The sequence below is a fragment of the Macaca thibetana genome, chromosome 4 (assembly GCF_024542745.1).
Source record: "Macaca thibetana thibetana isolate TM-01 chromosome 4, ASM2454274v1, whole genome shotgun sequence".
NCBI lineage: Eukaryota > Metazoa > Chordata > Mammalia > Primates > Cercopithecidae > Macaca > Macaca thibetana.
Genome location: NC_065581.1, coordinates 131286112 through 131303406, shown reverse-complemented (window position 1 = coordinate 131303406; position 17295 = coordinate 131286112). Strand labels below are relative to the sequence as shown.

Below are 17295 nucleotides of genomic sequence, written 5' to 3'. Positions count from 1 at the left end.
GTGTTTGAAATTTTTCACGAAAAAATGGTCTTTAGGTGGGTGTGATTCCCGAACATTTGTCCTATGAGGACCAAAGACATTAGAGGAAAACAAAGACTTCTTACCGGTTACAGTCAAAAATGTCAGCGAGATGAGAAGATTGATGCCCCAGTTCATGCTAGAAGTTAAAGCCATGGCTCGTCCTCTGATCCCACCAGGAAAGATCTCGCTGAGCACCAGCCAGGGCACTAGAAGAAAGGGAAGAGTGGGTGGCGGACGGCACACTTAGCGAAAACCCATTGAATCTGAGTGCCGCGCCCTGATCTCTCCCTGCCCTCATCCTGCCGGCATTTGTGGTTGGGAAGCAGGGCCATTTCCTACCTCAGAAGGCCAGGACAGTACAGGGACGTGCTGCCTCCTCACCTCCAGCCAAGGAAGAAAGGACTCACAGAAACATTAGGAGAGCTGGACCATGGTCCCCACAGATAGGGTGAGGGGCATGAAGTGCTGGTATCTGACACAGGCCCAAGAAATGCAAACCACAGGGCAAAGGCGGGGGCCACCTGCCTGGCAGCAACAAGAGAGCCAGCTCGGGACATCTGCCAAGCACAGGAGCCTCAGTGCCAGAGCCCAGGTGTACCTGCTGTAGGACTGGGCTGTTTCCTTGTCTCTCTCCCCCTGACCTTGGAGGAGTCAGAAATCACAGCTAATGAGTGGGTAGGAAATGGAGCCAGGAGGGCATGAGGAAGCCGGCTACTCTCCCTTCTCCGACTTGGGCGTCCTGGCCTGAAGCAAGCTGGGTGGAGAGAAGTTCTAAATTAAATAGAGCTACAAGATTTGATTATTTTACCAGACTGGACATTTGCATTACTAGAAGGAGAGTCTTATTGGCACCAAAATTCATCAGAGGACTTTTTATTATCTGAGAGTGACAAGGAACATTATGGGGCTTGGCTGATGGGATCAGACGGGGCAATAAAGGAGCAAATTAACTTGTCTTCTGCTCACAGCATGTCAAACCCAGTTTGCCTAATGAAAAACAGCCAGGAGTTCTTACTGTGGGCTTTTACAAACATTTTTACAACCTCATCTCATTTGATCCTCACAGACCCCAACAAGGTAGGAACTATTACGATACCTCTTTTATTGAAGAGGAAATGGAGGCTTAGAAGAGTTAACTTGCCCAGGTCATAGAGCATGTAAGTGACAAAGGTGGCATTATCCCTAGTAGTCTCTGGGATTCATGCTTTTTTATCACTGTGCTTTCTTGATAGTGGCTCAATAAATATTTATTAATTAATAAATAAATGTGGAGTGTAAGCATCTTTGATTCAGTGGAAAGAAGGCCTTCGGCACTGCCCCAGCTCAGGCTCACTGTTGGCTGGTTCACTGTGTTTTAGAAAACTAGCACTGATATATCAACCAACTACATAATTTTATCCCAGAAGAGGGGACGGGAAGAAGAAACGAGAAGCCAGGGAGAGGCCACTCTGGCCAGCAACCACCTGGGTTCCCTGTGCCAGAATCCAGCAGTCAGTCATGCCTCTAACTTAAAATTTGCCTCTCCTGACAAGATTACACCCTGTAGAAAAAACATCTGCTGGGTATAAATTTGCTGCTTTAAAGGAAGAAAAAACTAAATTTGATTGCAGAAGACTGGAAAAATCTATTTTTTTCTTATCTTCTCCAAGTGAATCTATATAGGGTTACCTTTCATGCGTGGAAGATAATTATAATAAAAAGTAGTATAATTATTATTATTGTTCTTATTAATGGGGAATTCAAAACTAGGAAACCCCATGTCTGCCACACTCTTACCTCACCTCTCTTCCCCTGCCCCTATCCATGCTGAAAGAGCTTCACTAGATTCTTGCAGATTATATCCTTGGTGGAATCGCTTTACTTTTAATGAGACCAGTTTCGTGCTCAGGTAACCCTGTCTTGAGCTTTGCAAGACTGAAGATCCAGCTCTGAGTAGACTGATATCTGCATAATTCTGGTGAAGCCTTTGTAATGAAGACCTGTCCTTGGACAAATGCAAGATAAAATTATATAAATCTGAATTTTAAGCTAAATAATATATGCCACGGACCAACCTCCCTATACCCTTTCCTGGCATGAGTATTCGATGCTGGCCAGGTGAAGCTGAGGGTCCCTACAATCATTTGCTTTAAAAGCCATGAGGAGGAGGTGGGGTAAAGGGCACTCTCGTTTTCTTTTAGTAGAGGAGATAGCTCAGGGTTTCTTGTTTCAACTTCCATCCTCACCTCATCACCTTTCAAACCTCCTTCTTCCCCTCCCCATCTTTCATCATGGTGGCCATGGAATTACTTAGTGAGGTTTGGGGAGAATCATTGCTAGGCTCATCAGAACCATCTTGGCCTCAAATGAAAATGAGTTGATCCTGCTGTGATAGAAAGTGGACCTCGCCAACAAGAAGATGGGACAGTTGCACAAAACACCAGTTGTATGTGCTCAGTCTGAACTGCCAGGGGCTTTTCTAGAAAAACTCGAGATCCACATTGCAAGCCTGTCCTAGACATTCATTCAATATAACAGCTAAGCCAAGTCCTCCAGTAGTTTCACCAGTCAGCGAGCAGTGAGTTGAATATTGAAAAAGAGACTTCCCTCAGTCTCTGTTCAAAAAGAAACTTGTCAAGCAAGCCCTACACCTGATGCTTCCAAAAATAACTGTATTGTTGTGGAAAGAGTCTACTTCTTTTTTGATTGAATGAAGGAATTAAAGAATTGATGGCTTGGTTTATCTAATATTGACAAACTGGATGTCACAAAAATTGACAAATGTTTTGACAAGGATAGTTCAACCTCCCAATGTGGAGCCTGTCAAGTTAAAAATAAGAATACTGAGCCAGGCACAGTGACTCACACCTGTAATCCCAGCACTTTGGGAGGTTGAGGTGAGAGGATTGCTTGAGCTCAGTAGTTAGAGACCAGCAACATAGCGAAACCTTGTCTCTACTTAAAATAATAAATAAAATAAAATTAAATTAAATTAAAAAGCCAGGCGTGGTGGCACATGCCCATAGTCCCAAGCACTTGGGAGGCTGAGGCAGGAGGATCATATGAGCCCAGGAGATCAAGGCTGCCCTGAGCTATGATCGTACCATTGCACTCCAGCCTGAGCAGCAGAATGAGACCTTGTCCCTCACCCCAAAAAAGAAAGAATATTATTTAAACAATGATTCCAGATTGTAGAATCACAGGTTTTCAGCTCCAGAGGGAGGGAAATATAAATCTGAAAGTATCATGTGCAGCAAGATAGACTCACTGAAAGGGTCAGAGTCTTTCCATGGCTGACCTAGAAGCAAGACAGTGCCAGAATCTCACCAGCCTTGATGTTCTCTGGAAAGAATGCTGTCAACACCTAAAGCAGAAGCAGTGGAGAAACTCAGTTTCAGTTCATAAGTAAGGACTGAAACACTTATTCATTCATAGAGGTATGAATCACTACATGGGGATTTAGTGTGTTTATGTTTATAGTAACAGGTGGGAGTTTTCTTAAAATCACCAATTCCTTTTCCCAATGAGATGGCCCAATTTCTCCCCAAGGAAAATTAAATTATTGCCACAGGGGAGGGCTCCCTTTCACTACCACAGTAAAGAAGTAGTGACTCTCTCTGGGCATCTTCTTTATTCCCTACCCCGATGACACGCCAAAAGGGGATGCACATTGTCCTATTTGCACATCAGGAATCCACAGAGCACTGGTAACAGAGACACAGTGAACTCTTACAGTGAGCGCAGTCACTGGAGTTCAGCAAGCACTAAAATGATTCTCCTTGACTCCTATTACTCCACTTTCAATCCCATCATTTCAGGACTGCCTCAGCAATTCATAACCTTATAAATGTCAGGGTCCGCACGAATCTCGAAGGTCTTGTCTATGTTGCAATGATGGAGGAAGTTTTGGATTTGTGGGGGGCGGAGGAGTGGTGATTGTTTACAAATAGGAAACTCGGCCGGGCATGGTGGCTCAAGCCTGTAATCCCAGCACTTTGGGAGGCCGAGACGGGCGGATCACGAGGTCAGGAGATTGAGACCATCCTGGCTAACACGGTGAAACCCCGTCTCTACTAAAAAATACAAAAATCTAGCCGGGCGAGGTGGCAGGCGTCTGTAGTCCCAGCTACTCGGGAGGCTGAGGCAGGAGAATGGCGTAAACCCGGGAGGCGGAGCTTGCAGTGAGCTGAGATCCGGCCACTGCACTCCAGCCTGGGTGACAGAGCAAGACTCTGTCTCAAAAAAAAAAAAAAAAAAACAAATAGGAAACTCATATTTCACATGGTATTAAATCATCAGGGCTGCCTATCGGAACTTGCCTGATCCAGATGAAATCCACAGACAGAGTGCTTATGGGTACACAGAATGTCATAAAAAGATCATGAAGGGCAAGTACGTTGAAGTCTCTCTGTGTCCGGTTGAGGACATGGACTTGCATTAATAAGGGTATTCAATGGAAATGGCAGCCCTGCCACTTGTGTGTTTCACCCTCCTACCTATTTCAGGTTCCTGCCCCAGTTAATTCCCACAGAAACTGTCATTTAACCTTCTATGCCTTCAGATTTAAATTCTGCAGCTCTCCAGGCACACTTTCTGTTTGGCTTGAGTCCTTCCGAAACCACCTGGCATGCTAGCTCAGGGTTTGAAAGGCTCACAGAGGTCTTGAAAGTCTTGCCAGAGAACTAATAATTTGGAGGAAGCTCTACACTCAGGCTGCAGAGTTTTCAACAACTTGATTTGCAGAGGAGCCAGGCCCTATACTTCGTAGGAGTGAAAAATCCTTGGTTTTTATTGCCTTTGTAAGTGGCACACCTATCTCTCTGACTGCAAAGGAGTAATTAAAATGTGAACTTGGAGGGACTGTGCCCATCCCTTCCAACCAGATGTTTAAATTCTGGCCTCATAAGTTGCCGAAGTGGAGAAATTGGGTTCTTTAAAAATAAGTATACGACTGGGTGTGATGGCTCTCTCCTGTAATCCTGGCACCTTGGGAGGTCGAGGCAAGTGGATTGCTTGAGCCCAGGAGTTTGAGACCAGCCTGAGCAACATGGTGAAACCTCGTCTCTATAAAAAAAAATACAAAAATTAGCCAGGTGTGGTGATGCATGCCTGTAGTCTCGGCTACCTAGGAGGCAGAGGTAGGAAGATCGAGGCTGCAGTGAGTGCTCTTTTAATTTTAAAATCAAATCTAAAATATAATCTTAAATTGAAATTTCTTTTTATTTAAGAGCTTCCAAGAGTTTTTCTGAATTAAGTTATTAACCAGAGATCGAGGCTGTAGTGAGCCGTGATCATGCCACTGCACTCTAGCCCAGGCGTCAGAGTGACACCCTGTCTCGAAAAAAAAAAAAAAAAAAAAGGCCAGGGGAGGTGGCTCATGCCTGTAATTCCAGCACTTTGGGAGCCCGAGGTGGGCGGATCACCTAAGCTCAGGAGTTTGAGACCAGCCTGGCCAGCATTGTGAAACCCCATCTCTACTAAAAATACAAAAACTTAGACAAGCGTGGTAGACAAGCCTGTAGTCCCCCTACTGTGGAATCCCGCTAAGGCAGGAGAATCACTTGAGCCCAGGAGGTGGAAGTTGCAGTGAGCCGAGATCACACCACTGTACTCCAGGCTGGGAGACAGAGCTAGGCTGTCTCCCCAAAAATAAATAAATAATAAATAAATAAATAAACCCCACTATAGGATACCATCCCCAACATTGGCAGTCATGTGGTTGCTTTAATTTCTTTTTCTATTTTGCATTCTCAGTCTCCCTGAGTCATATCCACTCATGGCCTTTTGTAAAAGAAATACTTTTTCAAGAATATTATCTTGGATTACTTAAATTACAAACTAAAAAAGGCAATTAAATAAAGGCTCAATGTTCTCTAATCTTTCTGCCTAAAGATTTCTAGTCAAAACCAACTGAAATGATTTTTCAAAAAAGTATACAAAGGGAAATTGGACTAAATGGAATAACCCTCAATAATGAATGCTAGAGTCAAAAATGGAACTCTTTTGTGAGCAGGCACCAATTGGGGATAAGAGAGAACGATGGCAGTGATCTTCAAACTCTCTTGCTTGAGCGGCCTGGAATTTTAAAAACAATTTTCTTTAATTTATAAGCCAACAGCTAACATTTTTCACCATAAATTTAAATAATAGCAAAGGATGCAATTTGTATTTTATTTAAATTCTAACATTTAACACAGAATAGTTGTATTACTCTTTTAAATGTTTCCTGTGGAATTCAAATACCATGCCTATTTGATAGCCATTGTCATCCATTTAAAAAATTTTAGGAACAGGCCAGTGCAGTGGCTTACTCCTACAATTCCAGTGCTTTGGGAGGCTGAGGCAGGGGGATCCCTTGAGACCAGGAGTTCGAGACAAGCCTGGGCAACATAACTAGACTCTCTCTCTACAAAAAAAATTTAAAAAACATAGCCAGGAATAGTGGTGCATGCCTGTAGTCCTAGCTACTCAGGGGGCAAAGGCAGGAGGATGGCTTGAACCCAGAAGTTTGAGGATGCAGTGAGCTATGATCAGTCACACCATTACACTCCAGCCTAGGCAACAGAGCAAGACCCTGCCTCTTAGAAGGTAAATAAATAAATAAATAAATAGTATAGGAACAAGGTATTTAATAGAAAGTTTACATTGTTTCTTTTTCACTTGAACTTAGTATTTTACTCTACTGTACTGCATTTTTAATCTGGAAAGTCTTTTATTGATCATCCCATCATACATCTCTCAAAAAAACTATGACCTTAGGTTGGGCATAGTGGCTCATGCCTGTAATCCTAGCTAGCTGGGAGGCTGAAGCACAAAAATTGCTTGAACCTGGGAGGTGGAGGTTGCAGTGAGCCGAGATTGCATCATTGCATTCCAACCTGGGTGACAAGAGTGAAACTCTGTCTCAAACAATAATATTAATAATAATAATTTTTTAAAATGTGACCTTAAATTGGAATTTTTTTATTTACTCTAAGAGCTTCTAAGAATTTGTCTGAATTAAACTATTAACATAATAATTACTATAAATGGATCAAAATTATAAAAGTATCTTACATATTTTAGAAATGATTATTAAACAGGAAAAATGAAAATGTATTAGAAATACCTCTCAATTAGATGGATGGGGAGTTTTTTTCTTTATTTTGTATCTGTGGTTGAATGTCACTTATTTCTAGAATAACATGATACAGTTCTACTTTTTAAATGGATGAAAATTATTGTTCTCAAGAATAATTAAAATATGGGGAGTTGAAAAATTTTTTAATAGAAGAATTAAAGAATTAAGTAATAGAAGTTATTTGTAATAATATAGTGCTGATAAATTATCAGAAATATCTTGACTTATAAAATGATGATTATCTAAGCTTTAGACTCATTTTTGAACACCTACACCAATATTTCCAGTTGTCTTTTTGATTAGCATTCTCAGGATTTTACAATTTTGAATATGTATCAAAATAATATTTCTGATAGTAACAAGTGTGCTTTCTTTTAAGTGGGAGAACAGTTATAACTGGGGAGATGCAGAAGGAGAAATATCAAAGAACAGATTTTTTTGATCTGAATTATCATGGAAGAAGTATGCTTCAGAAAATAAACTCCCTAGAGCCATGGTCCCCAACCTTTCTGGCACCAGGGACTGGTTTCATGGAAGACAATTTTTCCACAGACAGGGTGCAGGGGGGATGGTTTCGAGATGATTCAAGTACATGACATTTATCATTAGATTCTCATAAGGAGCATGCAACCCACATCCCTCACATGGGCAGTTCACACTAGGGTTTGCCCTCCTATGAGACCCTAATGCTGCAGCTGGTTTGACAAGAGGTAGAGCTCAGCTTCACTTGCTCACCCACAGCTCACCTCCTGCTGTGCAGCCGGGTCTCCAACAGGCCACAGACCTGATCGGTCCAGTCCATGGTCCAGGAGTTGGGAAACCCCCTGAGCGGTCCAGTCCATGATCCAGGAGTTGGGAACCCCTACCCTGGAGCATGCATACCCCAGTTTGAAGACCACTGAACTAATAGTTCAAAATGCCAAGCCAAAAGGGAAGGCGCTGCAAGAAATTAGTCTTTTCTAGTTTGAACTATAACTTAAATGTCATGGCTTCAGAGATAATATTTGATGTACATTTTTCATTATTGATACTTTAATTAGGATAGTATTATAGTTTCAAGTGTTGCAAATTATCCTTGAAAAATTCTTAACATTGAGTCATGGAAAACAGTAAAGTAACACATGAATACTTGTGTTTATTAAGATAGTATTAAAACCTTAGCCTGACACTTTAACATCTTTTACAGTCCAATATTTATCATTTTCAAGGTCATAGAACTATAATTAGAGTATTAGACTGAGAGGTAAGTTAAACACCAACGTATCATGTGAGCAGTTGCCCATGGTGATAGGATTGATGGTGTCATTTTGCCATACTTCTAGCTGTGCTTATGCTACAAAAATGTAGTTTTAAACTCTTTGGTTCTATTAGGTACTACTGCTGCATCATCTAACTCCAAAAGGAAAAACAGGATTTAATTAGCTAAGTGCACATATTTCTTTAAGTTTTTCCTGGTTGTTTGGATGCAAAGTTAGTACAAAACCACATGGATGCCGTTTTCCATATAATAATTCACGATTCCAGTCACTCTAAATGACCTTTGACTTAATTAGCTGAGAAAAATGAACAGTGTTTGTGTAAATATTGGTGATAACTGAAACTTAAGATTTAACGGGAAAAATAAGATTTGAAATATCTTAAAGGTAGATGCACAACGTAAACTCATTATGTGACTATTACTGTATAATGGCTACATTTAATAATAAAACTCTCCTGTTAACACTTTTACACTGTTGGACACATGTGGGGGGTGGGGACCAACACACACACTGGGGCCTGTCGAAGGAGTGTGTGTGGGGAGGGAGAGCATCAGGAAGAATAGCAAATGGATGCTGGGCTTAATACCTAGGTGATGGGATGATCTGTGCAGCAAACCACCATGGCACACATTTACCTATTGCAACAAACCTCCACATTCTGCATGTGTACCCCTGAACTTAGAATAAAAGTTGGAAATAAATATATATTTAAAAAATAAATAATCCTCTCTTGTTCAAAAAATAACAGTGTCTGAAATTGCCTTTTCTCTAAAGATATGTAATTATCCCATAAGAATGGTGGTCATTCCATTCCAAGATGAGCAGAAAAAAAGCCTTTGACTGTGATGGTTCTGCATATTAGGACCTGGAGCCTTGGAGAAAATCTGAAGAATACCAGAATCTTTTTTGAAACACCTGTGCTTCTGCAATGTCAGCCCCTTTGCCTGAAACCCAGTAGGTCTTGAAATGAAGCCACTAAGTAAACTTCCAAATTAGAACCTGCTGCTCCACATCCTTGTAACTGTCATAATCTTTAGCTGTGCAAATATCACATGAACAAATTTTTTTTAAGAGCCAGAGTTATTTGTTTATATCTAAGTTTAAATTTTATGGCAGATGACTCATGCTTCCAACATTGATACCCACCCTCCAATAGGCTGGTTCCGCTCCATAAAACCAAACAGAACAAAAAGTTAGGCTCTGTGGTCTTTGAGTTTTTCAAAATTCTAGTTTGTTGTTTCGAATAGAAAGAAAGACATCTGAGTTTTAGGATGTTTGGGTTGGGAGCCAGTTCTCCATGGGTCTCTCACATTTCTTCATGTCTTGTGGGAAAAGGCACTGACAGCTCTAAGCTGTCTTTCCAAGGCTGTTTGTATAATAGCCTTGTTGTAGGCTGCATAATAAATAGTCTTGGAGATAGAGATAGTGTCACCCTCTGGAACAAACGGCAAGTTTGTTGACTGTCCGCTAAAGATAACATCTCCTAGAAAAAATAACAAAGAATAAAAATAAATAAATAAATAAAATGTCTCCCTCTGGGGAAGACATCAGGATGACTTAGTCTCTATTATAAAAAATATGGGTTTGCTAGGCTGGGGTGTTCTCTCAAAAAAGAAAATATATGCAAGTGTCATCTGACCCCCTTCATGTTAACCTGTATTGCAGCTTGGAGAACCTGGGCAAGTGTTGATATTCTGGCTATTGCTTTGCTATGGATAATAAACTACCCTTTGTCTCTGACCAAGGACTCTTGTGTTTCTCGTCAACATCATTAAACTGTGACAGGCTAACTTGTTAGCTTGCAAGTGGGGTAAAATCTCAGCCCCTTACACTTATTGACAGCTTAATTACTTGTGGCGATGGTATGATTTTTCTACAAAGATCTTTGAGTACTGTTATCAACTTTAGATTGCCCATTCACATCTGAGAGATTTAATGTGATTCTTAAGGCTGAGATAATCCATTGAAATATTTCTATAAACTCTAATGTTTAATTAGGTAAGCAAAAACACTTCCCTCCCAGATTCCAGCTTTAGATTGTCACATATTTCTCTTAGGAGAACCATGAAGGAATTTCCTCCAATCTTTTTGGTAAAGAGTCAAGTTTAAAACCATTCAATTACATGAAACCAAGGTAGGAATAATTATCCTACCTTGGATGGGCTATTCTCAATCTTTTTGTCAGAGGAAGCTGGGTCTCATATTTGGAGAAAAACATGGAAAAACTTAAAATAAATTTTGTCTAACACTGTACATTTTTTAAAATGGTCTTCATTTTAGTGAATCTAAAACATGAAACTTCTTCAGTCACCAAATATTGGAGATGGCCTTGCATCCTCAATTTAGTAGCTTTACTCAGAAATAATTTTTGGCCAAATGTGTGTGAGGTTCCACACAAGCCATATTCACCTCTCATTCCCTGGATATTAGGTCAGAGTCATACCAGACGAGATCAGGATATCCAGCCCCAGACTAGGCAGCTCCGCCTTAATTATGGAAGCTGAAAGAGTTCTAGAAAGAATTTTTTTATTCATCCAACAAATATTTATTGATCCCCAATTGTGGGCCGGGTGCCATGTTAGGCCTGGAGAAGCCAATGTGAACAGGGCAGAGTTGATGTTTGCACAGGACATACAGTCTAAATTCGTTGCACCAACTTAGAAGAGTGGACATTTAGGCCGGGCACAGTGGCTCACGCCTGTAATCCCAGCACTTTGGGAGGCCGAGGCAGGCAGATCATGAAGTCAGGAGATCAAGACCATCCTGGCTAATATGATGAAACCCCGTCTCTACTAAAAATACAAAAAATGAGCTGGGCATGGTGGTGGGTGCCTGTAGTCCCTGCTACTCGGGAGACTGAGGCAGAAGAATGGTGTGAACCTGGAAGGCAGAGCTTGCAGTGAGCCGAGATCGCGCCACTGCACTCCAGCCTGGGCGACAGAGCGAGACTCTGTCTCCAAAAAAAAAAAAAAAAACAGAAGAATGGACATTTGTCTGTTTCTCAGCCTGTATCTCACCTTTCCTCTTCTTTGACCAAAGCTTCATGATTTTCTGTAAAACCTGTCTGGTTTCCTAGGAAGTCCTCTGGACTGCAGGTGACCTAGGATTGAACTAGACTTCTCAAAGCCACAATCTGGTCTCTGTGGTCCTGACTCAGCTGGATTTATGTGTAGAGGGAGGGAAAGAAGACCACAACATCGTAAATCAATAAAGGGCTTGAAGCACTTCCTGTGTGTCCAGAGTGACTTAAGCAAAATGCCTGTTGAAGTCAGTGCTGGCATTATCAGAACTGTTCACCTCATGTCTAGACCACAGCCAGACATTTAATAACACTAATGACTAAGTGTATGAAGTCCATGCCACACACCATGCACTGAACTAGGGGCACATTTTACAGATTCCTTCATTTAACTCCACAATTAGGCCATCAAGTGAATACAACTGCCGTGTTTTCCAGATAAGAAAACTGAAAGCTAGAGAGAGCAACAGACTTGCCCTAAGTCCTACACGGTGGTGCCAGATTCAAGGCCAGGCAGTCCAATGGCAAAGCCTAGTCCAAATTCAAACACGATGGCTTTCTTGCAGCTCTCCTCACCCTTCAAGCTCATGTCCTCAAAGCCATCTGACCTGCCATTAGCCCTGCTTCAAGACCCCCTCCTCCGAGATTGTCACACTGCTTTCTTCATCAAACCTTGGTCAAAATGTTACCACCTCAGAAACGCCTTCTGTCACTATCATATTGGAAATAACCCTCCTCCAAGCATGCCCTTTCACTTACCCTCTTGTATTTTTCTTTATCACTCTTACCTCCACCTAAATTTTAACCCTTCTGTCTCCTGAAACTGTATCATAGGTGAGTTCATTTTTTTTTCTTTTTGCCTGTCCCCATCACTAGCTCGTGAAGATAAGATGAGGATCTCCAGCACCTGGTACTGTGCCTGCCATGTCGTGGGTGGGCAAGACACATGTGCTGGATGTGTGAGTGAATCAATGAATCCCTACCACTTCTCTCTCTATCTTTTCTTCTTGCTCACTCTAAGATGTTTTCTTGCTGGAATTTCTGCCCATTTGAGTCCTCAGAGTTGGTAGAAGAGATCAGGGGAAATTATTTGGTGTCACCTGTCACTTGAATATGTGAATACAAAAGTAGCTGAAGGATGACAGTCACAGCTTTATTACCTAACTTCATATGTGACCTTGGGAAAAATGCCTTCCATCTGCTCACCGTGAAAAATTATTCATCATGAGATGAAAGAAGAGGTCAATTAATTAATTTATGGGCATATGAATTTTTGGATAAAAAGCCCTAATAATTATCATTTAAAAAAGTCACACATATTTTTCTGAGTTACAGTGGCTATTTTCAGGAGGGCTGGGTTTCTACACAAGTATCACCTCACATGAACTCATGAAATAATAACATTATGCCTTGGGTTTTGGCTCATCTTGACTTTACCTGTGAAGCATGAATACAAAAATCTTCGCATTGTTCTGTGTCTTCACAATGTCAAGAATCTGTGATTCTATGTTGTGAAAGAACCATGTCAGAAAAATTCTGTTATTAAAGGGAACTAAAGTGATTATCAAGAGCACCCCAGAAACAGTGGAGAGTTGAGGTAAGATTTTGAACATATTTGAAGTGAAAGATAAGATATGGACAACAGAGTGCTTAATAAGTATATATCCTGATTTTATTTGATTTAAGAATTTTAATGTTAGCTACAGAAAAATGGAAGGGAGGGGCTCTTAGCCTCTCTGGGACCATGAACCTCTTCGGTAGGCTGGTGAAGCTTATGGACCTCTTCTTAGAATAATATTTTAAATGCATTCTAAAATTACATGAGATGTTGGGTGCAATGGCTATATAATCCCAGCTCTTTGGGAGGCCAAAGCAAGTGGATCACTTGAGGTCAGGTGTTCAAGACCGGCCTGGCCGATATGGTAAAACCCCATCTCTACTAAAACTACAAAAATTAACCAAGCATGGTGGTGGTACACAACTGTAATCCCAGCTACTCGGGAGGCTGAGGCAAGAGAATCACTTGAACTCGGGAGGCGGAGGTTGCAGTGAGCCGAGATCGAGCCACCGGACTCCAGCCTGGACAACAGAGTGATTCCATCTCAAAAAAAAAAAAAAAAAAAAAGTACATAGGATTACATGAGTACTCCCTCCTGAATTCTAAATTCTGGGGCAACCCCATTATTTTACAGTTAGGGGAACAGGGGACCAGAAAGTAAAATGATGTAGGACATCCGCTTTAACCTAAGAATAGACACACTTTCCTGGCAGAAGAAAATCATGCTGTGATCTAACACAATTAAGGAATGTTGTTCCGAGCCAGTCCATATTTAAGAAGGTCTAATAAGGATGGTTTAATCTTGCTTTCAATGTTACTTTAGAACAGCAAGTACTTTTCCCTTCATACCTCTATTTACACAAAGGATTTGTTTGTATTACAAGCAATAAACTCTCTAAATACCTGAGCACTAATCGCATCAGGTTAATAAGTTTGGTAATGCATTCATGATCTGGTATGAAAAGCTTGTTCCTAATAAAAATCTTCTTTAAGCTCCAACTAGTTTATATGGTTTATACCAATGCCCTAGAATACAATTGGGGGTTGAAATGAAATTACTATGGTATATTTTCTTTAGAAAAGAAAAAGAAACTAAAATGTGAATATGGACATGAAGGATTGACTCTTGGCAAGAAAAAAAATGGAGAATTATTTGGGTCTCTTTTAAAAACACGAGGGGAATTCATAGCCTCAGGATAAGAATGTGAAATGACTGTTCTCTTTAGAAGGTGTGATTTGGATTCCTGCCTCTGACAGCATGACTCCAAGCCTCACATGTGATTACCCAGGCCAGTCCTTGCACCTGCAATTGTAAATTGGACAGTCCATGAGATGTAAGAAGTATTTCCTTTTCCTAGATCCAAACTTCCTTCAACCTTGAGATTCTCCATCTTGCTGGCATTGCTTTTGGTCTAAGTAGTTCTCTGAAGCTCCTCTTCTCCATGTTGTAGCAAAAAGCAGAGGATCCAAAAAGCATCCACAACAACTGTTAGATATTGTGTCCAAAATTCTCGAATAACTATTTATGCCTTAACAAAGAAATGCCTAAATATATCCCACCAATTGTTTCTTAACACTACTAAATCTCCTGCATCTTTTCTTACAGCCAAAATCAGAAAGAGATTTTTTTTAAATCATGTCCAAGTGATGGATTGTTCTGCAAAAAGCCTCGTGATGGTGTCTGGCAGGAACAGAAGTTTTTTTGGCATCCTAGTATTTCTAGCTTGCTTAGTTCCTAGCCTGCCCACTAGCCAGATCTTTACACAAGTAAAGAAGCCCAGTTTGAGATCTTTCCTATGTCTGCATCGTATTTTTAAGTCCTTTTCCTCATTCTCTCTTAAAAACACAAAGGTAAATAAACCAGTATGATTTTTTTTTTTTTTTTTTTTTTTTTGAGATGGAGTCTCGCTCTGCCGTTCAGGCTGGAGTGCAGTGGCCGGATCTCAAGCTCCGCCTCCCGGGTTGACATTCTCCTGTGCCTCAGTAGCTGGGACTACAGGCGCCACCTCGAGTTTTTTGTATTTTTTAGTAGAGAATGGGGTTTCATGTTAGTCAGATGGTCTCGATCTCCTGACCTCGTGATCCGCCCGTCTCGGCCTCCCAAAGTGCTGGGATTACAGGCTTGAGCCACCGCGCCCGGCAAACCAGCATGATTTTTAAACAGACTCATGCAGTGCTCACTTACAGGGACAGAAAGAAAATATGTGAGATGTTTCTTCCTTCAAAATGCTTACAGTCCGTAACTACATTCTGGTTAATAAACCAAAATAAACATACAGAAGTAATACACTATTGCTAAGAACTAAGATGTGTTCTCACGTTGTAACCTACATTATATCATACTCTCATATTTTATAGCGTCTAAAGCACTCTCGTATACATTAGATCATCTGATGTGCACCTGTACTCTAGGAGATAGGACAGATATTACTATGCCCATTTCATAGATTAGAAATAGCTCAGAGAAGAAAAATCACATAAAGGTCCCACCACCAGTAAGTAGAAGAGCTGGGATTAGAACAGAGGTTTTCTGATTTTAAATTTACACCCTTTGTAGCCCAGAACCGAATTACTCTAGAAACACACTAGTAGTAATTCATATAAATAAAGACCTCTAAAAAATGGAGTGGATTCAAAGAGGAGATAAAGCTTCCATTAAACTTCGAAAAGAGGAAGGATCTGGATAGAGGAGAGGGGGAAGGAAGAGGCCGCAACAAGTGCTTTGTGTGTATTGACTTGGGTGTGGAGCAGTGGGGAATAAACCCACACTGACAAAGTATTGCCTCATTGCACAATCCCAGGAGGCGTCATTCACTTTTCTGTTACGTGGAGTCTCTGGTGACCCTGGAGCACAAAACTTAGACTACAAGTAAATCGTGGCCCTATGGTAGTGCAGACGCCCTAGTAGAGCTGGGTGAGATAATGGAGGGTCTTGAAAAACCAGAGGTTTTGCCTGAAACATAGGTGATATAGAAGCAGAAAGAACATGGATTAGCTTTCAGGTACCTAAGGTTCTAGTCCCAAATCTGTGTGTCCTCAATCTCCCAGACTTTCTTTTATTTTTTTTTTCTATTAAATGGCTCATGCCTGTAATCCTAGCACTTTGGGAGGCTGAGGTGGATAGATCACTTGAGGTCAGGAGTTCCAGACCAGCCTGGCCAACACCGTGAAACCCCGACTCTACTAAAAATACAAAAATTAGCCAGGCATGGTGGCAGGTACCTGTAATACCAGCTACTTGGGAGGCTGAGGCAGGAGAATCTCTTGAACCCGGGAGGCGGAGGTTACAGTGAGCCGAGATCACACTATTGCACTCCAGCCTAGGCGACAAGAGCAAAACTCCATCTCCAAAAAAAAAAAAAAAAGAAGAAGAAAAGAAAAGAAAAGAAAAATGTTGCGCCAGATCATTTCTAATCTCCTTTTCATCTTGAAAGGCATTTGACCTGTATGTCATGGAAGAAAGGAGGAAATCTTTAAAGATTTGTAAACATTGATGACATGAGGAAAATAGTATTTAAGGAATACTGATGTGAAAGTTGCCAGTACCAAAATGGAGTCACTTATGTCAAAACACAAACAAAATGGAGTCAGGAGGGCAAGAAAGAAGGAGCTCTTATCATGAGAGATTTCTGCAGGTACTACACGGTTTTCCTGTAACAGGACTTATTGCAAGGAAATCCCTCAAGACTGCAGTATTCCAAATAATCTGTTTTCACAAAGACACTTGCCTAGCAAGTCTGTCTCAACCAACCAATAAGTTGGCTAATGCCAACTCCTATAACAAACCACTGTTACCTTTGGCCTTTGTAACTTTTGGTTACAGTCTATGTGGAATTCTTTTTGTCTTTAAAAGCTCCTCCTTTGCCCCAACCCCCAGATACGTCTATGAACCATCACAGCATGCATATCACAGGTTTGCAACACCCCTGCTACTCCCTATTAAACTCTTTGCTTTGGAGAGTTGGTCACTCATTTTAGGCTGACAGTGGTCTGGAGGATGGATGGGTGTGAGAAGGGCCTGGAGTAGACAAAGACTTCTGGAAGGGTATCCCAGTAACCTGACAATGAGATGATAAGAGGTAGCATAGGATGGCAGAAATAGGAAGGAAACCATAAAAGCAAGAGCCATTGTGATGATTGACTGAACTGAGGAAAAGCTCCAGAGCATCACTCCGAGTGGCAGGAAGAGTGACTGCCCTCTGGAAAGGGAATGGAAGTGGTAAAGAATCCTGGTATAAAAGGAAAAGGAATTCAGCTTTGGGGGTGTTGTGTTTGGCTGACAGTGAAGCTTCCAGGGGGAAAAGTTTAGTACTCATTGGGAAAAAAGGAACCAGAAGTC

At 41.2% G+C, this 17295-nt stretch overlaps 1 protein-coding gene across 2 annotated transcripts in view; it reads right to left on the bottom strand.

Moving 5' to 3' along the window:
- The window catches only part of SLC2A12 (solute carrier family 2 member 12), a 65367-nt gene that overhangs the window by 18293 nt on the left and 29779 nt on the right, over positions 1-17295 (bottom strand). For both annotated transcript variants that reach the window (XR_007725057.1, XM_050787988.1), the window contains exon 3: positions 105-227. Coding sequence is in view for 1 of the 2 variants with exons in the window: in XM_050787988.1 (XP_050643945.1) it covers positions 105-227 (123 nt within the window). In the remaining variant the exon portion in view is untranslated. The remainder of the gene's footprint in view (positions 1-104; positions 228-17295) is intronic.